The 19,864-nt window shown below is 55.2% G+C and overlaps 3 protein-coding genes across 7 annotated transcripts in view; 1 reads left to right on the forward strand and 2 right to left on the reverse strand.

Annotated features, from left to right (window-relative positions):
* The window catches only part of LOC308594245 (programmed cell death protein 4-like), a 157,321-nt gene that overhangs the window by 132,178 nt on the left and 5,279 nt on the right, over positions 1-19,864 (reverse strand). Inside the window, exons 6-11 of one of the 2 annotated variants that reach the window (XM_081207162.1) lie at positions 19,723-19,820; positions 17,414-17,528; positions 15,546-15,653; positions 15,276-15,386; positions 14,440-14,579; positions 13,714-13,799 (exon numbers count right to left, since the gene is read on the reverse strand). In XM_081207162.1, coding sequence (XP_081063288.1) covers positions 13,748-13,799; positions 14,440-14,579; positions 15,276-15,386; positions 15,546-15,653; positions 17,414-17,528; positions 19,723-19,820 — 624 coding nt within the window. In that variant the 3' untranslated portion in view covers positions 13,714-13,747. Of the gene's footprint in view, positions 1-13,175; positions 13,800-14,439; positions 14,580-15,275; positions 15,387-15,545; positions 15,654-17,413; positions 17,529-19,722; positions 19,821-19,864 lie in introns of those variants that run through there. The other variant, XM_081207161.1, reaches the window with a different exon arrangement.
* Positions 1-19,864, forward strand: part of TTC31 (tetratricopeptide repeat domain 31) — a 102,667-nt gene that overhangs the window by 42,554 nt on the left and 40,249 nt on the right. The gene's annotated exons all lie outside the window — the stretch shown is intronic.
* On the reverse strand, positions 376-8,958 carry MOGS (mannosyl-oligosaccharide glucosidase). Its single transcript, XM_081207066.1, has 4 exons — positions 8,371-8,958; positions 6,981-7,201; positions 3,552-3,748; positions 376-2,256 (listed from the first exon to the last, which is right to left on the reverse strand). Exons 1-4 carry the CDS (start codon positions 8,750-8,752, stop codon positions 534-536), a joined length of 2,523 nt encoding a protein of 840 aa, XP_081063192.1. The 5' UTR covers positions 8,753-8,958; the 3' UTR covers positions 376-533.

The following is a 19,864-nucleotide window of genomic DNA, read 5'->3' on the forward strand; positions in this document are numbered from 1 at the left end:
CCCCAAGGCTTCAAAAAGTTGTTAACTGGCAGCACATTTGTAGCTGCACTCCCCAAACCGTAAGCAGCAGGGGACCAGTCAAAACCCTTCCTCCCAGGAGCTAAAAACATGTAAAGGCTTTGAGGGTTTTTCAAAACAATAAAGTGGCATATAAATTTTGCAAAATAACAATAAAATCCCAAGTGCAGATTCACCAGCAGCCCCAGGGAGCCGCTCTGAGCGCACAAACTCCTTTCATGTTGCCTTCGCTTCTGACCCCAAGACCATCTCCCCGCCCCGAACTCCAGAGGCGGCAGCGCATGGGAATGCCCAAGCAGCCCGAAGAGGCTTCTTCCCCCCAGCCCAGCTCCTTTCCCGCAAGAGGCCACCAGCACGTCCAGCTTCACAGCTTTATTTCGCTAGAAAATTAGAAGTCGGATCCTGGAGGGAGGGCAGTGGAGGGCAGCTGCCCAGGAGTCAAAACACCTGAGGGGGGGAGGCGGGCACCGCGCCCGCCAAGAGCATGGCAGAGGCAGCCTGGCACTTTAGGGAGCTCAGTACTCCTCGGCCATCATGAGCACCACCAGGGCCGACCAGCCCGTGAAGGGGTAGCACCCTTGGCCCTTGCCCGTGCCGTCGTGATACTGCTCCCACACGTAGCCGCTCTCCAGGTACTGCCGGTAGACGTTGCCCACGACGTTGGCGCGCAGCTCCCGGTACAGGGCGGCCGCCTGCTCCCGGAAGGGCCCTTCCAGCCGGCCGTAGTGTTGCAGAGCCCGCACGGCCAGGAAGTTGATGTTGACCCACACCGGGCCCCTCCAGTAGGGGGGGTCGTGCTCCGTGTTGTGCTTGAGGTAGAAGGGGCTGGAGCGCGACAGCGAGCGCAGCCCAAAGGGCGTCCACAGCTTCCTCTCGCTGCGCAGGTCGGTCAGCAGGCTGCCCAGGCGCGGCGAGTCGGGGCGCAGCAGCTGCAGCAGCAGCGGGAAGAGGCTCACGTAGCCAAAAGCGCCCCCCACAAACTGCAGCCGGGGCGGCTTGCGCACCACCCGCAGCAGGCGCGGCGTGGGCAGGGGCTGCCCCGGAGGAGGGGGGCGCAGCTTCTCACGCTCCAGGGACGCCGCCTGCGTGTGGTTGCCGTAGTCTGCAAAGGTGCCCAGCGCCTCGGCCCAGTGGTGCTGGTCCAGCAGCTGCCCGTCCAACAGCGCCTCTGCCATGCGCCGGTACTCCTCGGCCGGCTCCCCCAGCCGCGTGGCCACCTCCGCCATGACGCCCGATGCCACGGCCATCCAGCAGCGCAGGTCCAGGTGGCGCTCGTCCTCCGAGGGGTGCGAGGCCCTCGGGTAGTCGTCCAGGCCGGAGGTGAGCGTCTTGGGGTTCAGGAACGCCTGGGTGTCCTGGTCGCGCCCGCGCCAGCGGAAGGTGAAGGGCAGAGGCCCGGCCTGCGTGCTGTTGTACCAGTCGTACCAGCTCTGCAGCCGCGGGTAGAGGCGCCGCAGGTAGTCCGTCTCCAGAGCTTCCTGCGCCAGCAGCTGCCGCAGCACCAAAAAGAGCGTCGGGGGGTTTCCGGCACTGCTGTGCTGCACAACGAACTCCGCGGGCACCTTGGCGCGGGCCTCGGCGCCCAGGATCTGCTCCCGCGGGATCCAGCCTTCGGCGTTCATGAGGTCCAGCCAGTGCGCCAGCACATCTCGGCTGAGCGCCGCATCCCAGCGGGCCAACAGCAGCTGGTGGAAGCCCTCGTCCCACAGGAAGCCCCGCGGGAAGAAGGAGCGCGAGGGCACGGCCGTGAAGAGCGGTGCCTCCGGGTAGGGCTGGGGGAGCTCGGCGTGGGGCGACTGCACCAGCGAGCGCCCGTGGAAGTAGCCCATGCCGCCCAGCATGTTGCTGAGGGCGGCCCGCGCAAAGCTCTGCTCCGGCGGGGAGAAGCCCTTGCGCGCCAGGCCAAAGGCCTCCTCGAAGCGCCGCTCAAAGGCCGCCGTGTGCCGGCCCAGCTCCTGCGACAGAGCCTCGCCCGCCAGGCGCCCGGCACGGTCGCCCGCGCTGCCCGACTCAAAGAGCACCTCCAGGCAGCAGGGCAGGGACACGGTCACCTGGTGCACCAGCAGCTGGCTGTGAGGGGGCGCCCGCTCCCCGGCCGGGGAGTGAGAGGCATCCACCCCAAAGTAGCGGCGCTTGGGGGCTCCTGGGGGGGCGAAGGTGAAGCGGGGGGTCAGGCTGGCTTTCACCACGTCGCTCAGGCGGTCCAGCCCCTCGGCCTTCGCTTGCAGGTGGTTGTAACTGGAGAGGGAGAAAGGGAGCGAGAATCAGCGCCAAGGACTACGGCTCGTCCTCCACGGCCAGAGGCAGATAGCTATCTATCCATCCATCATCTATCTATCATCTGTCTATCTATCTATCTATCTATCTATCTATCTATCTATCATCTATCTATCTATCTATCTATCTATCTATCTATCTATCCATCCATCCATCCATCCTTTATCTATCTATCATCTATCTATCTATTTTTCTATCCACCCATCCATCATCTATCTATCTGTCTGTCTGTCTATGTATGTTTCTTTCTATCTATCTATCTAGCTATCTATCCATCATCTATATATCATCTATCTATCATCTATCTATCTATCGACCATCATCTATCTATTTATCCATCCATCATCTATCTATCCATCATCTATCTATCTTTATCTATCATTTATCTATCATCTATCTATCTATTTCATTTATATAGTGCCCCTTCACCCGCAGATCTCTGGGCGGTTCACAAGATAAAAACAAAGGATAGTAGCACAAAATATATACCGTATTTTCCTGTCTATAAGACACCCCCATGTTGTAAGACGCCCCCTATTAAACTCCAGTTTAAGAAAATGGGGAGCGATGGCCCCGCGTATAAGACGCCCCCTGATTTTTTACATTATTTTTTAGGGAAAAAACCTAGTCTTATACACGGGAAAATGCGGTAATTAAAGCAAAAGCGAAACTAAACATAACCCTCCTTCCCACAAACAGAGCTAAAAGGCTGTAGAATATGATTCATATTTTAATATTAATTTTAGAACTGCACTGATCATTATTTGGTACCGTAATGACTGAACGGTATGCAAGTTAAATTGGCCACCTGGAATGTATACAATACCCGCACCCAATGTCCTGTGAACTGCTCTGAGATCTTTTGCTGACGGTGATATATAAATCAGATAATCAATCAAGATGTATAGTGAAGTCCCCAGGTGAGCCTCCCTGGGGACAGCATCCCACAAAGGGGAGCCACTGCAGAAAAGGCCCCGTTCTCGTGTTGCCACCCTCGGGACCTCTTGTCCAGAGCCATGCTTCTGAATGCCAGCTGCCGGAAACCGCAGGAGGGAGGGCAGAGTTGATTCTGTGCCCAGATCCTGCCTCTGTGTTTCCTGTAATGGGTATCTGGCTGCCCACTCTGAGAGCAGGATGCGGGGCCACGGGCCCGATCCATCCTCCTCGGCTTGTGTTCTTACTTAAGGGAGACACAATCCCATCCCCACCCCACCCCCCAGGACTGGAAATTGTGGCGCTTCTGCCCTGCAGGGTACCTGGCGTAGAGAGGGGCTGTGCCAGCCTCGTTGGTGGGCTTCTGGAAGGTGATGGTGAAGTGGCCCAGCTCCGCTGTGGTGCCCGTCAGGGATGCCAAGCGGCCGGTCTTCTGCTCCACCACAGGCTGCAGAGACCCCTGCCCGTCCGTCGCCACATAGAAGAGCAGGGAGATGAAGGGGGCCGGTGGCCCAGTTCTCTGAGGAGAGGAAAGCACCGTCGGGAAGCCGTAAGACTCCTCTCCCTGCCTTGTGGCTTAGAGCCCTCGTATTTACGGACCGCCTCTCCTGGTCTGCCCTGCAGAGGACCTTGAGGTCCAGGAATAACCATCGTTTAGAGGTCCCGGGCCCTAAGAAAGTCAGACTATCCTCCACCAGGGCCAGGGCCTTCTCAGTGATGGCTCCGACCTGGTGGAATGCTCTGTCCCAGGAGACCAGGGCCCTACACTGGCTCCCAGTACATTTCCGAGCACAATTCAAAGTGTTGGTGCTGACCTTGAAAGCCCTAAACGGCCCAGTATCCCTGAAGGAGGGTCTCCACCCCCATCGTCCAGCCCGGACACCTGGGTCCATCTCCCGAGGGCCTTCTGGCAGTTCCCTCCCTGCGAGAAGCCAAGTTACAGGGAACCAGGCAGAGGGCCTTCTCGGTGGTGGCCCCACCCTGTGGAACACCCTCCCACCAGATGTCAAGGGAATAAACAACTATCTGACTTTTAGAAGACATATGAAGGCAGCCCTGTTTATGGAAGCTTTTAATATTTGATGCATTACAGTATTTTAATATTTTGTTGGAAGCTGCCCAGAGTGGCTGGGGAAGCCCAGCCAGATGGGCGGGGTATAAATAAATTATTATTATTATTATTACTATTATTATTATTATTACTATTACTACTGCTACTTCAGGATTTAACCTCCTTCTGTTGGGCCTGTAAGACAGAGCTATTCCGGATGGCCTTTATTTTGAATTCAGCCTGATCTTTTATTTCCCTCCCCTTCCCCTTTTATGAAGATCACCTGCTCTGAGACCCCACAGCTAATTCTCCCCTGGGCTCCTCACTGGCCCAAGTAGGACCAATTCAGCCAGCTAGCCCTGGTGACTATCTACTGCTTATTAGATGGATTTCCCCTAAATTGATTCCTGAACTTTGAATTTTATTGTTATTTGTGTTTTTATGCTGTATTTTATGCTGCTTTTACAATTAATTTTAAATTGATTGTTAGCCACCCTGAGCCCGGTTTTTATTATTTATTATTTATTATTGAGTGGGAGGGTGAGCTCTGTCCTGGATTTACTGCCGGGGGGTTGGACTAGGGGACCTTGGCATCCCTTTCAAGTCTACCATTCTAGGATTCTGTCTGCCTGGGCGCCTGTCTGCTTCTAAGTCTGAGAGCCGCGCTCTGGGTGAGACTTGTGGCTCGAAGCCTCGGGAACCTGATCTGAGACAGGCCTTTGCATCCTGGCTGAGCATCTTAACTGTACTTAATCCAATCGTCATAACATTGTTAGGTGACTTCCTCTAATTCCTCTGGCTGAGTTTCAGTATATACCGTATTTTTCGCTCTATAAGACACACCAGACCACAAGACGCACCTAGTTTTTGGAGGAGGAAAACAAGAAAAAAAATATTCTGAATCCCAGAAGCCAGAACAGCAAGAGGGATCGATCCCTCTTGCTGTTCTGGCTTCTGGGATAGCTGCGCAGCCTCCATTCGCTCCATAAGACGCACACACATTTCCCCTTACTTTTTAGGAGGGAAAAGGTGAGTCTTATAGAGCAAAAAATACGGTATCTTTGTAACAGTTTTTCAAAACCAAATTTCTCCTAAAATTAACTTAATTACTTAACATCGTTCTTTCTTTTCATTACACTTTAAACATTTTATTCTCTAACATCACATATTTAAATCCTAAGCCTATCTGATGCTCGCAATTTTTTCCAATTAAGTTATCTTAACATTTTTAACTAAATAGTCTTTGAATTTCATCCATTCCTCCTGGTACTCCTCCTCCTTCTGGTGGCGGACTCTTCCAGCCAGGTCGGCTAGCTCCAAAAAGTCCATCATCTTCATAGCCCCATGCCTGCTAAACTTGGGAGAAACTTGGCTCCCTTCCGCCCCTCGGACAGAGTTTGGGGCCTCGGCCGCCGTCTCGAGGTCACGGGATAAGATAAGAGGCAGAAGGAGAGCGATGCGGTGGATTATCTTCATGTCCTCAAGGGCTGTGCGTGTTTTGGAACGAACAAGGCAGGGAAACCAGAGGCTTCGTTGTGCTTAAAATTAAGTTACGCTGCGTAGCCCCCCCCCCCCCAAGTGGGTGCCAGGGCTGCCGCCTGAAGGCCTGCGAAGGAGCCAGCAGAGGGCTAGCAGTGGCTATGAGCCACAACGGCTGCATTCTGCTTCCATGGTCGGAGGCAGCAAAGCTCACCTCTTCGGCTCAGATCCTGCTTGCGAGTTTTCCACAGGCCACTGGCCTGGTCCTGCAGGCTCTTCTTAGGTGCAAGCACGCCTGGGCCTGGTAACAGCTAGGCAGGAGCCCCCCTGCACCCCCCTCCAGCTCCACAAAGGGCCATGGGTGCATACCTACAGGACCGTCTCTCCTGGTCTGCCCCGCGGAGGACTTTAAGGTCCACAAATGATAACACTTTGGAGGTCCCAGGTCGCAAGGTGGTTAGATTGGTCTCAACTAGGGCCAGGGCCTTTTCAGTACTGGCCCCGACTTGGTGGGACGCTCTGTTCCAAGAGACCAGGGTCCTGCAGGACTTGACATCTTTCCGCAGGGCCTGCAAGACAGAGCTGTTCCGCCTGGCCTTTGGATTGGACTCAGTTTGACCCTTGTGTTTCCCTCTCCTTATGCTTTTGATCTATGGGCTACTTTTAAAATGAGGCTGCATTTTAAATTGCATTTTAACCTGTATTTTTTTAGGCACATGGGTGGCGCTGTGGGTCAAACAACAGAGCCTAGGACTTGCTGATCAAAAGGTTGCCGGTTCGAATCCCTGCGAAGGGGTGAGCTCCCATTGCTCGGTCCCTGCTCCTGCCAACCTAGCAGTTCGAAAGCATGTCAAAATGCAAGTAGATAAATAGGTATTGCTCTGACGGGAAGGTAAACGGCATTTCCGTGCGCTGCTCTGGTTCGCCAGAAGCGTCTTAGTCCTGCTGGCCACATGAACCGGAAGCTGTACGCTGGCCAATAAGGCGAGATGAGCACCGCAACCCCAGAGTCAGTCACGACTGGACCTGATGGTCAGGGGTCCCTTTACCTTTTTAACCTGTATTTTAAATTGGGGTTTTTTCCCCTATTATGTTTTTATTGTACTTTTACTGGTGTTAGCTGCCCTGAGCCCGGCTCTGGCTGGGGTATAAATAAAATTTATTATTATATTATTATTCCCTAAGAGATGCCCGTCTCTCCCGCTGGCTCTTCCCCTCTCACCTCAGGCCGCACCGTGACCCTCCAGCTCCAGTCTCCCCCGTGCCGACCCCCAGGTCGCTTCACAAACTCCGTCTGCAGGCTGAAGCCCACGTCCTGGATCTCCTGGACCCCAAAATTGACGCCGTCGTGGAGCAGCCAGCCGTAGCGCGGGAGGCCGTCGCTTTGCTCGCAGGTGTGGCGCAGCCGGACGTCCCCCTCCAGCTGGTGCATCCACATGAGGCCTGCAGGAAGAGCGGCAGAAGGGCAGTCGGAAGGGCCCTCCAGAGTCATCTAGTCCAACCCCCGCAATGCGGAGAGCGAGGGCAAGAGCCACAAGGGCACAGAGCCCGTTGCCTCCTCGTCTCTTGGCCACGCTCCATGAGGACAGAGGCCGGGACGGCAGCCTCGCAAGCCCAATCGGTGCCTGACTTAAAGGAACTGTTGGAAACTCAAGGCAGCAGAGATATGAGATGATCAGAGCCCCAGCCCCAAACCTGAAGCCTGGGAAGTCCCAATAAAAATTTATAATTTGGCAGAATATTTGGACTATATGATATCTATTTGTATAATTTGGAATCTTTAATGTGATTGGATTGGATTGTTAAAATGGAAAATTTAATTAAAAATTATTTAAAAAATAAATCAATCTGTGCCTGACTTGCAGAACTCACTGGCTCCGTTCTTTCCTCTTGGAGCACGGATGATGCCCAGATTTTGGGAGAGGACTAGGCAATCGTAGAGCTGGGAGGAACCCTTACACAAAGATCAGAAGGACTGGGCCACAGATTCCAAAACCATAGCTGTCAACTTTTCCCTTTTCTTGCGAGGAATCCTATTCGGAATAAGGGAATTTCCCTTAAAAAAGGAAACGTTGACAGCTATGTCCAAAGCAGCTGCCAAGGAACAGCTGTTGGGACACAGAACCTCCCCGGTCCTAGCAGCCTGTGACACGTGCCAGCTCCTCACGAGTCGCATCATGCCAGCGCTCTCTCCTTTGCTGGGTGAGTGGGGGGCAATGGGGGCAGTATCTTTCCAGCAGCAGCTACCTGGGGTCTGCTTTGCGCTGGACGTGGGTCCCAGGCTGAAAGCGTGACACCTGTCCAAATCGGACTTTACCCCAGCGCTGCTCTCTTGAGATAAATGGATGCCAACAGGAGCTTCCTGAAGGCTCCGGACTCTCTGCCACCTGCCACGCAGACCTGGGCAAGGGTGCATGGGAAAGGCCCTGCCCCAGCCTGCCCTCTTGCCTAGCTGTCACCTTTCCCCTCTTCTTGCGAGGAATCCTATTCGGAATAAGGGGATTTCCCTTTTAAAAAAGGGAAACGTTGACAGCGATGCCCCCTGGGCACCCCAAGTTGGACGGGGCCCCCGGGGGTCATCCAGCCCGACCCTGCGCGGCGCGTCTTCTCACCTGCGACGGGCGAGCGGGGGCTGCGCGCCTTCATGCCGAAGTAGACCTGCGGCCGGTAGGAGCCCCAGAAGCGGGCGGGCTCGGCCTCGGGGCCGCTGCTGTTGGCGTCGAGGATGCGCGGCGCCGGGTGCAGGGAGAGGACGCGGGCCGCCCGCCAGCGCCGCGCCCCGACGCCGTAGCCCACGGCCGCCAAGCCCAGCGCCAGCGAGCCCAGCGCCAGCGCAGCCACCAGCCGGCAGCCGGCGCCCCCCGCCGGCCCCGGAGCCCCGACGCCGCCGCGCCCCTTCCTCGCCCCCATCGCCGCCGCCGCCGCCCTCGGGGGTCCCTTCTCCGCCGGGCGCCGCCCCGCCTCGGGTCCCGGGCGCCGCCGCTCGCGGGCCATCCTCCGCCGCACCTGCAGCCCCGACGGGGCGGGAGAGGGGAAAGAGGCGCTGGGTTGGGTCGCTCGGGCAGGAGGTCGGGGGCCGATCGGGGACTCCTCCGGCCCCCGACGGGCGGGATCCTGCCCGGGGTCCCCCTCCCCAAAAGCGCCGTCGGGGGGCGGCCGCGCCGCCTCGCTCACCCTTCCGGATCGACTCCACGCGGCTCCCCGACGCGGGCAGAACTACCTTTCCCGGCAGGCCCCGCGGCGCCCCAACCCCGCTGCACTCTGGGAGATGTAGTCCCTGCCCCTTCTCCGCCTTCCACCGCGCTTGGCACCCCGGAAGTGCTCGGGGTCCGCCCCCCCGTCGGGGCTGGCAAAGGGTGCCGTGGCGCCCGGCGAGAGGTTGGCATCCCGCGCATGCGCCTCCGCGGCAGGGAGGGCGCGTCTGCAATGGGGCGCCGCCTCCATCCAGCGCCGGATGGACGCATAAGCGCAACAAGCTCTAGTTTAGGGCCCCCTTTATTTTGGGGGCCCCCCAAAAAAAATCAAAGGAAAAACCACTGGATGCACATTTCCAAAATATATGATAAAAAACAGCTGAAATAAAACCTACATACAGTTAGAGCTTAACAATTTCACTATTAATATAATAATATTGTACTTCTTCATTGTATTTCAGTTCAACAATGACTTGGATAAAATACATATTTTGGTTATGTGCAAATGGCTTGCGATCCCTAGGAGGTCCATCAATGACCATCGAGCATCTGTTCAACACATAAAACAGGACCAGAGCAGGCCAGGCCCTCCTGTCTTCCTCTGCCTCCCGCACTTTGGTCAGACTCATGCTGGTCGCTTGGAGGACACACCCTGGGGGTCAGCTGGACACTAACCACTGCACCACACTGTCCCTGGGGGGCAGCAGGAGGCTGGCCTGGAAGGCTCCCTCCTCGGACCTGATCCAGCTGCAGCAGGACACCAAGGAAACAGCCACCCTAGCGGAGCCAAGAGAGCAGGGCCCGTCGCATGGGGAGGGCCCCTCAAATACTGCCCCCCAAGAGACAGGGGTCCCTCTTCTGCGTCCCTCAAATACTCCCCCCCCCCGTCAGAAGTGGGACCTGGAAAAGGCTGGGAGCCGCCACAGGGGTTTCAAGGCTGGCAAAATGGGTCCCTCAGCCCTGGTCCCGGTGAGCCCCCGCAAAGGTGTGGGGCAGCCCCTCCATGCCTCCCAAAGTCCACAGGCATCATTAAAAAGCCAGGGTTGCCTAGTGGGTAGTGTCAACCTGAGAGAGAGCAGGGTTCAAATCCCAGCCAGGCTGTATTATTATATTTATTGCATTTATATCTCACCTTTTTCCCCAAGTGGCAAACAGTTCTCCCCATTTTTTGGTCCCACGGACCCTGTGGGGCAGGCCGGGCTGAGCGTGAGCGACTGGCGCAAGGGTTTCACGGGGAGCTTTGTGGCTGCTGGGCATTTGAACCCGTGTCTCCCTTAGGTCCAGGCCGACCCTCTGACCCAGGGGGCAGCAAACTTTTTCAGCAGGGGGCCAGTCCACCGTCCCTCAGACCCTGTGGGGGGCCGGACTATATTATGAAGAAAAAATTGAATTAATTCCTATGCCCCACAAATAACCCAGAGATGCATTTTTAATAAAAGCACACGTTTTACTCATGTAAAAACACGCTGATTCCCGGACCATCTGGGGACCGGATTTAGAAGGCAATTGGGCTGGATCCGGCCCCCGGGCCGTAGTTTGCCCACCCATGCTCTGAGCACTACACCCCACTGCCTCCCATGAAGCCTTTCAGCCTTGCCGGCCTCACAGGGTTGTTGTGCCGATTAAAGGAGAAGACCCACATGCCCCACCCTCAGCTCCCTGGAGGGAAAACAAAAGGGGGGAGATAATGCAACATAAAGGAGATTCTCCAGCTGCTGGGAGGAATGGCTCCCTGCGCTTCTCTGACCCTTTTGCCACCTGATGCAGGACCACGCGAGAAGCAAGTCGCCCTTCTTGGTTCTCTGAAGATGCTGAAGCACAACTCTCCATGTGGCTGAGACCCTCCCTGCCCGTGGACTGTCTGGCCAGAGTGGCGCATCCTCTGGTTATCTCCCGCTTGGACTATTGCAATGCGCTCTGCTCTCGATTCATTCCAGTCCGGCTTCCGCGCTGGTCACGGGACCGAGACGGCTCTGGTCGCCCTAACAGATGATCTCCGCAGGCAGCTGGATCGAGGCGGGTCGGGGCTGCTGATTCTTCTAGACCTGTCAGCAGCCTTGGACATGGTCGATCACAAACTCCTGGACCGCCGCCTTGCTGACATGGGGATCCAGGGCACAGTCCTTCAATGGCTGCGCTCGTTTCTCTCCGGTCAGGGACAGAGGGTGGCGCTTGGGGGGGAATTGTCATCGCGCCACTCCTTGGTGTGTGGAGTGCCTCAGGGTGCAATTCTCTCCCCGATGCTTTTTAACATCTTTATGCGCCCCCTCGCCCAGCTTGTCTGTTTTGGGCTGGGCTGCCATCAGTATGCTGATGACACCCAGCTCTATCTGTTGATGGATGGCCATCCTGACTCGGCCCCAGACACACTGACCAGATGTCTGGAAGCTGTGGCTGGATGGTTACGTGGGAGCCGGTTGAAGTTAAATCCTTCGAAGACAGAGGTCCTCTGGCTGGGGCGGGACGATATGGGATCGAGGGGGCAACTCCCATCTCTTGCGGGGGTGCAATTAGTGCCAGCACCGTCCGTTAAGAGTTTGGGTGTAATCTTCGACACCTCCCTCTCTATGGAGGCGCAGATTACAGCTATAACAAAGGCGGCATTTTTTCATCTCCACCAAGCTAAGCAGTTGGCTCCTTACCTCTCTCGCCCTGACCTAGCCACTGTGATCCATGCGACGGTCACCTCCAGACTGGATTATTGTAACTCGCTCTACGTGGGGCTGCCCTTGAGACTGACCCAGAAACTCCAGCGGGTGCAGAATGCCGCAGCGAGGCTCCTTACGGGGTCCTCGCTGTGGGATCACATTCACCCGGTGCTGTACCAGCTGCACTGGCTCCCGGTGGAGTACAGGATCAGGTTCAAGGTGCTGGTTTTAACCTTCAAAGCCCTATACGGCCTAGGACCCCCGTACCTACGGGACCGCCTCTCCTGGAATGTCCCACAGAGAAATTTACGGTCTGCAAATAAAAACACCCTAAAGATCCCAGGCCTCAGAGAGGTTAGGCTGGCCTCAACTAGAGCCAGGGCCTTCTCGGCTGCGGCTCCAATCTGGTGGAACGCTCTGTCACAAGAGACTAGGGCCCTGCGGGACTTGACATCCTTCCGCAGGGCCTGCAAGACAGAGCTGTTCCACCAGGCCTTTTGTCAGGGCGCAGCCTGACTCCCTCCTCTGGCAATCTGCACAAAACTTTGCTTGATGGTTGCCATTAATTTGATTTTAATTTGATTTAATTAATTTTATAATGAATGTTTTAGAATGTTGATCTATTCGATTGTTGTTAGCCGCCCTGAGCCCAGCTTCGGCTGGGGAGGGCGGGATATAAATAAAATTTATTATTATTATTATGGGGCTACCTTTGAAGGTGACCCGGAAACTGCAACTAATCCAGAATGCAGCAGCTAGACTGGTGACTGGGGGCGGCCGCCGGGACCACATAACACCAGTCTTGATAGACCTACATTGGCTCCCAGTTCGTTTCCGAGCACAATTCAAAGTGTTGGTGCTGACCTTGAAAGCCCTAAAGGGCCTTGGTCCAGTAGATCTGAAGGAGCGTCTCCACCCCCATCGTTCAGCCCGGACACTGAGGTCCAGCTCCGAGGGCCTTCTGGCAGTTCCCTCATTGCGAGAAGTGAGGTTACCGGGAAGCAGACAGAGGGCCTTTTTGGTAGTGGCTCCCGTCCTGTGGAATGCCCTCCCACCAGATGTCAAGGAAATAAACCACTATCTGACTTTCAGAAGACATCTGAAGGCAGCCCTGTTTAGGGAAGCTTTTAATGTTTGATGGACTATTGTATTTTAATCTTTTGTTGGAAGCCGCCCAGAGTGGCTGGGGTATAAATAATAAATTAATAATAATAAATTGTCCAGTAGGACCTTATAGACCAAGTTTGTTCTGGGTATAAGCTTTCATGTGCATGCACACTTCTTCAGATTGTGTCAGACCAACACGGCTACCTGCCTGAAAACAATCTATTATTATTATTTGCTTTTATGTGTCCGGGGGGGTCAAACCTTTTGCAACTTGTGTGAGGGTGATGCCCATGCCCCTGCCAGGGCCATTTTGCCCCCATGAGCCTTTTGTCCCTGCCCCCAACCAGTCACAGGAAGAGACGGGCACAGCCAGCTCCTTTGGATACGTTTTTATTTTTAGATTTTCCACGTGCCACCCGTTCCCCCCACCGCTGCAAGGACACCAGGCCCCTCCCCATCTCCACCCCCCACCTTATCTTCCAGCCTTCTAGCCGTGCTCACGAGACGCCGCTCTGCCCTCCCCGATACCCGAGAGCTGCTTCCCCAGACCTTGAGATCTCCCCCCCCCCGCCTTAAGGAGCAAGGATAGAGTTCCCCCCCCACAGAAATTAGGGGGCTGCGGGGGGGGGGCTTTGGGGGAGGCATTTGTGCCCTTTTGGGACGCAGCAAGGGGCTAGACCTGTTGGAGGAAGCCTGGGTCCCTAGGGAGCCCCATAGGGCCAGGAACACCAAGGCGGCCGCCCTCCCCGCTGGACCAGGGCCCCAGGCTCCCCTCCGCTTTCTGAGATGCGTTTGGGGGGGGGCTGGAGGAGGGGGGCAAGACCCGGATGGGGTGCCCTGCGAGAGGGCAAGCTCCCTCTTTTGACCCCCTCGCCAGGCTGACCCAGATGTGGTGGCTGAAGCTCCCTTTCCTTCCCAGGTTGCTTCTAGTGGGGGGGGGCGAGGGGGTGTCTGGCGCAGCCTCCTGGCCTCTCCCTTGAAGCTCGCTGGGGGTGCATGGCAGGGGGCAGGGGGCAGAGGCCAGGGCTGGAAGCGTCAAGCTAGGGCTTGATTTGGCCGCCGTCCCCCTCGCTGACAAAGCGCTTCCGGCCCCTGAGGAAAGAAGGAGAGAGTGAGTGGGGGGGGGGGAGTGACAACACAACACAACACACACACACAACACAAAGCCTTTGGATCTTTGCTGCCCCATTCCCAGGCCCCCCCCCCACAAACCCAATCCCGTTCCAGTCTGCAAAGACCTGCAGACCTGTAATGGCCGCAGCCATCCTGCCACAGAGAGAGAGAGAGAGAAACTAGCTAGCTGCAAGGGGTTGGACTAGAGGACCTTTGGGGGTCCCCCCCCCAACGCCACGATTCTCTTCTTCTGACCCTCGAAAGAAGAGCAAAGAGATGGGCGGGCTTTGGGACTGGAGAGACCTAGCAAACTGCTCCGTCTCCGGTTCAGACAAACAAAGGACCCTCCCGGAAACTGGGGTGGAGCGGAGGGGGCTCCCGCACCCGTCAGACGCAAGGAGCGCATCAGGAAAGCCGGACGGATCAGGCCAGCGGCTCACCGGTCCAGGCCCCTACTCCCACTGGCGCACGTTTGCCTGTGGGAAAGCGGCCCGCAGGGTCCGAGCCCCTGAAGGCTGTTCTGAGAGAGAGGCCGCCAGACCAGCAAGTGTGGGGCTCTGGACCTCTGCTCTCTCCCCGCCTGAACCCCCGAGGGCACGAAGGGCGGAGCCTGGCCTACCGCGCAGGGCAGGCGTCTCTCAGCTGCTTGGTGATGACGCCCTCCTCAAAGCAGAGGTCCACCAGCCGCTCCAGGATGCTGTGCGCCAACGGGACGTCCAGGCTGATGTCTCCCAGCTCATCGTACACCCGCTGGAAGCCCTGGGGGGGGGAAAGCAGGAGGGGTCAGCACAGGGGGGGGCTGAGGGTGGACACCCCCCAGAGCAGCACGGCTGCCTCCCTGCTGGATTGCATTAGCATTACACCTTACCAGTCTATACGCACTTCATTTTTATTTTTGGTCAATTATCAGGAGAAATTTTGACTTTCTCATTTCCTTAAACTTCAAGATTCAATCCAAATCTGTCGGGAGTTTTGTGTTCTTACCGTACATTTAAAGATATTCTTTGAACGTTAGCCAATCTTTACTCAATTTCTAGTTAGAATTTCTTCTTCTTCTTCTTCTTTATTATTACAGTCATACCTCATGTTACGTTTGCTTCAGGTTGCGAGGTTTCAGGTTGCGTCCCGCAGCGACCCGGAAGTACCAGAAAGGGTTACTTCCGGGTTTCACCGTTTCCGCAAAATGATGTCACGCGCATGCGCAGAAGCGTGACCTGCGCACACACCGAGATGCGGGTTGCGTTCTGCTCATGTTGCGAATGGGCCTCCAGAACGGATCCTGTTCGCAACCAGAGGTACCGCTTTATTATTTTTTCCAATTGGTACAGCCCCCAATACCCGCAGATCTCCGGGCGCTGCGCAACATAAAACCCCCATTCTCTGTGCCCTCTGGGCCTGCCTTGCAGAACTCTGGGCGGCAGCCACGCTGTGCCCCTCCCAGGGCGCGGCCCTCACCCGGTTCATCTGGTCCAGCGTCACCAGGCCCGTCTCCCACAGCACCTTCAGCAGCCGCACCATCATGGCCACGGCCGTGTCGCCCGTGGACTCCAGCACCATCACCACCGCCTGGGGGAAGAAGGCCGGGAAGGGGCTCAGAGGGGGCCGGGCGAGGCCCAGCTCCGGCTGGCTGCCGTGCCCAGAGGCCAAGAGCTGCCAAGCCCCCGGAGGCGGGCCCTGCCCGTCCCCAAGCAGCACCCAAGGGCCCCGAAGGATGCCCTGCGCTACCTCGTAGACGAGCTCGTGGTGGAAGTGAGGCACCTCCAGCTGGCGAAGGCAGTGCTCGGCCTCAGAGACTTCGCCCGAAAGCAGGTATTCGCGGAGCAAGAGGTTCATCTGGAAGAGCGGAGAGGGCGGTGAGAGACCAGCGACAGAAGCATTGCAAACACACACAAAGACTTTTAAAAAAGATTGGGAACCTTTTAGGATGTATATACAGAAGCAATGCATTGAAACGAACTCACTGGCAGGATTTGAGTCATACACTTTCAATGGACAAAAATTTAAGAAGAGATTAAGAAGACAATGTTAATTTTAGCATATAAGGAATATAAAATTATAAGCAGAACAAACAAGTATGTTACAAACCAGAAAAGGAAGCTGGGGGTTAACTGAAATTGTAAAATGTAATTTGAATTTTTGAATTTGTTCAAATTTGTTGGAAAAATAATAATAATAATAATAATAATAATAATAATAATAATAATAATAGAAAAGCAGGGAGCACTGAGCCCCACAGCAGCTCAGGACAGCTCCCCCCCCCCAGCCAAGCCTAGAAAGGGCATTGACACCCCCAAGTTTTGCAAGGCAGGCTGCTGTTGTGGGGCATTGACACCCCCCAAGGTTTGCATGGAATTCTGCCACCCCCCAAGAAGGAAACGCCTTGGCGTTTTAATTTGGGTCCAGGCAGGACGCAGCACCTCTCCAGATCCCCACCAAGGCAATATTTCAGCCCCTTATCTGCCAACACCCCCCCCCCCAGCCGTGCACAACAGCAGCTGCTGTGTCTCCCCAGACAGTGACTGGCAGAACTGGGGAGAGTTCAAGGCCAGGAGATGCAAGCTTCCTTTGCAAGCGTCGCTGCTCCGTGGGGCCGGTCCCGGAAAGGGCAGCCATGCAAAGTGGGGCCTGCGGAAGGCGAGACTGGGCTCCGCAACTGGGGGGCTCAGAGGGGATGCATCCTGCCCAGAAATGGAGGCTTATGACCCCAAGGCTGCTTCACCTTCGAGCCCCTGGAAGACTTGCACAGTGGTACCTTGGTTTGCATGCGCCTTGGATTACAAAAACGTCAAACCCAGAAATGCGTCTCCCGGTTTGCAACCTTTTATGGGATGACAACCCATTGGGGGGGGGGGGATACGAACAAATAGTTTTTTGGAGGCCCAATTGGTGAAAGTGCACCTTGGGTCACAACCTGTTTTGGTTTACAAACGGACCCCCAGAACGGATTATGGTTGTAAACCAGGCACCCCCCACCTTCAGCCCTCCAGATGTTTTGGACTACAACTCCCATCATCCCTGACCACTGGTCCCGTTAGCTAGGGATCCTGGGAGTTGTAGGCCAAAACATCTGGAGGGCCGAAGGTTGCCTATGCCCGTTATAGACCAACTAAGTTTGTTCTGGTATAAGCTTTTGTATGTTTTGCTTATTGTTACCCTTTCTCTTATCCCTGCGTCGTTCTTATTCTGCGTATTGATATTTCTATTCTGAAACAATGTTTCTTTATATATTCTCTTACACAACTCCATTCTCTTTGTTTTTTGGTTTGATTTTCCTCTTATTGCAGTTAATTTTGCCATATTTTGGAATTCACAAAATTTGAGGGTACATATTCCCCCTTTCCAATTATTTGCAATCAATGTCCTGGCAGCTGACGTTGCCTATAAGAATATATTTATCCTATTCTTGGGGGTGGTCTTCTGTTATCAAACCCAGAAGATATGCTTCTGGTTTCTTCTTAACTGATGTTTTCGGTATCTTCTTTAATTCTTCGCATATATTGTTCCAAAGCTGTTTTATGTTTTTACACCCCCACCAAATACGGTGCATTTGAGCATTTTTCTCAAGCTCACCGCAAACCATTTCTCCGCCTCACCTCCTTGATGAGATGCTTGACGGGCCTCTGTCCGCCCCCCACGCCCCAGACGTTGTCCAGGCGGTTGACGTCTCTCTTGATGCGCAAGAGGATGGCCGCGCGGTCCAGAGCAGCCCTGGAAACGGAGAACGGTTTTGCGGGGTTGGGAGGGACACCCGGGAGTAACCTGGCCCCATGCGCTGCAGAGAAGGCGGCAGCCCCACATCAGAGAAGAGGGGGCAGCGGGGAGGGGGTCCAAGGGCGTCTTACCCATGGAGGATAGTGGCGCATGGTGCCAGGCGCCATGTTCTGGAGGGTGCCAGGTGAAGGAGTGCAAATATCCAGAGTGTGGGGTCAGGTGGGATTACTATGAGGAATTATAAAATAGGCATCAAGCCATTGTGTCCGCTATGAAAGCATGGCGTTGGCTGGGCTTGATTCATTGACAATAATTTCTGATCCCACAAGCCTCTGCATTTCTGGCCATTTTCTCTACTGTTCATTTTCTACGCCTGACAGGCACATATCAGCATTCTAAACACAGGCCAGTTGCTGCATCAGGCATCCTGGGTCCTAAAGATGATAGTTAGCTTTGATGTAGCTGTGGTTAGTTTTGTTAATCTCAAGGGCCAGGGAGAGAGTTCATAAGGAGATGGTAAATCCTGCCTCTCCTGTTTATGACCTCCAGAGTTTCCTAAAAGCATTCCTCTTCGCCTCCTCTTTTATTTACAGTACCTCTAGATACAAACGGGATCTGTTCCGGAGCCCCTTTCGCATCTAGAAGCAAACGTAACCAGCAACGGCACGTCTGCGCACGCGCGCGGCGCTTTTTGCTGCTTCTGCGCATGCACGTGATGTCATTCTGAACATCTGCGCATGCGCAAGGGGCGAGACCCGGAAGTATTGCACTCCGTTACTTTCAGGTTGCTGCGGAGCGCAACTCAAACGCGCTCAACCTGAAGCGCATTCAACCTGAGGTATGCCTGTACTCTGAATTACATACTCAAGTAGGAAATTAGCTCTTTGTAGTTTTAACTTTTAACTTTGTCCCATGCTGGGGTTTTGAAATGCTCAGAGGAAATATGATTGGTTCTTGTGTACACTGTGTTAAAAGTTCTTTTGTGAATAAAACGACCTGGGCCGCAGGGTGGAGGAATTCTTATTATACGCACTCCTCCCAGAGTCTTGCTGGTTCAAGCCTCTGTGTGTATTCTTATTAATCAGAGTTCAATCCTTCCTCTGCTTTGAGAACGCCTCACCAGGGACGCGGCACCTCCTGGCATCAGCTTGCCACCCTCGCCCACCTCCGCCATGCAGAGCCACAGCAGCACCGCGCCCAGAGCCTCCGTCTGCCGTGGCCACCGTGGCACAAAGCAGCCAGCTGAGCCGAGAGGCGCCACGCCCAGCCTCCGCCTCTTCCCCGCCGGAGGAGCCGCCCTCCAGCCGCTGCCCGCCTCCTCCAGCCCCGCTGGCAGCGCCGTCCTCCCTGGAAAACTCTGGGAAACGGGTGTGTGTGTGTGTGTGGCGGAGGGAGCTTTGCACCACAGCACTGGATATGCTTAAGACGGCCCTGAGTGTTGAGAATTCCGTTCCACCTTAAGGAACAGACACGGGAGAGTTGCGTGTCGCATGTCTGCAACACACACCAGCATTGCATGCGGGGAACTTCCGTTTGTGTACAGCTTTCTGTTTTGCTTTGGACACGAAGGAGATCAGACGTGTTTCCTTTTGTCCTGATCTACCGTATTTTTTGCACCATAACACTCACTTTTTTCCTCCTAGAAAGTAAGGGGAAATGTCTGTGCGTGTTATGGAGCGAATGCCTGTGGGTGGCGGGGGGGATCTGCTGCAGTCGTGAGCAGAGGATCCATGGTTCCCCTTCCTTCCCTCCTCCGTGGTTACAAAGCATGGATCCACATGGATCCTCAGGATTTTTGCATTGGGCTACTCCAAACTCACTGTCAGATCACATGTCTGTGGCCACAGCACTAACCACAAAAATCATATATCTACTATTTCGTTTAGAATATTTTTTTCCTTGTTTTCCTCCTCTAAAAACTACGTGCGTGTTATGGTCTGGTGCGTGTTATAGAGCGAAAAATACGGTATGCTGAATAGAAGGTGCTTGTAAATATGCTCACACAGCCTCTGTCTGCGCAGTTTTCTCTGCTGAATAGCGTGCTCTGTCTTCTAAAGCCTGGGTTGCTGATTTATGCTGCGCCAAGGACCGGAGTTTGCCCGGCACACCAGCCTGCCAACTGCCCCCGTGTCCCTGGGTGCATGCCAGCACTGAGTGGGTCACACCTCCCCCCGTGAGCCCGGCCCCTCACCGAGCGTGCTCGCAGTCCACGCGCCCCTTGTAGCGCTCCAGGAAGTCCAGGGGCAGCGCATGGTCCGCCACGGCCCGCGCGATGAACTGGCCCAGCATCTGCAAAGACGGACACAGGGGGCGGAGGGGTCACACGTCCGTCT

This window comes from Podarcis bocagei (genome assembly GCF_964188305.1).
Source record: "Podarcis bocagei genome assembly, chromosome: 9".
In the NCBI taxonomy this organism is placed as follows: Eukaryota; Metazoa; Chordata; class Lepidosauria; order Squamata; family Lacertidae; genus Podarcis; species Podarcis bocagei.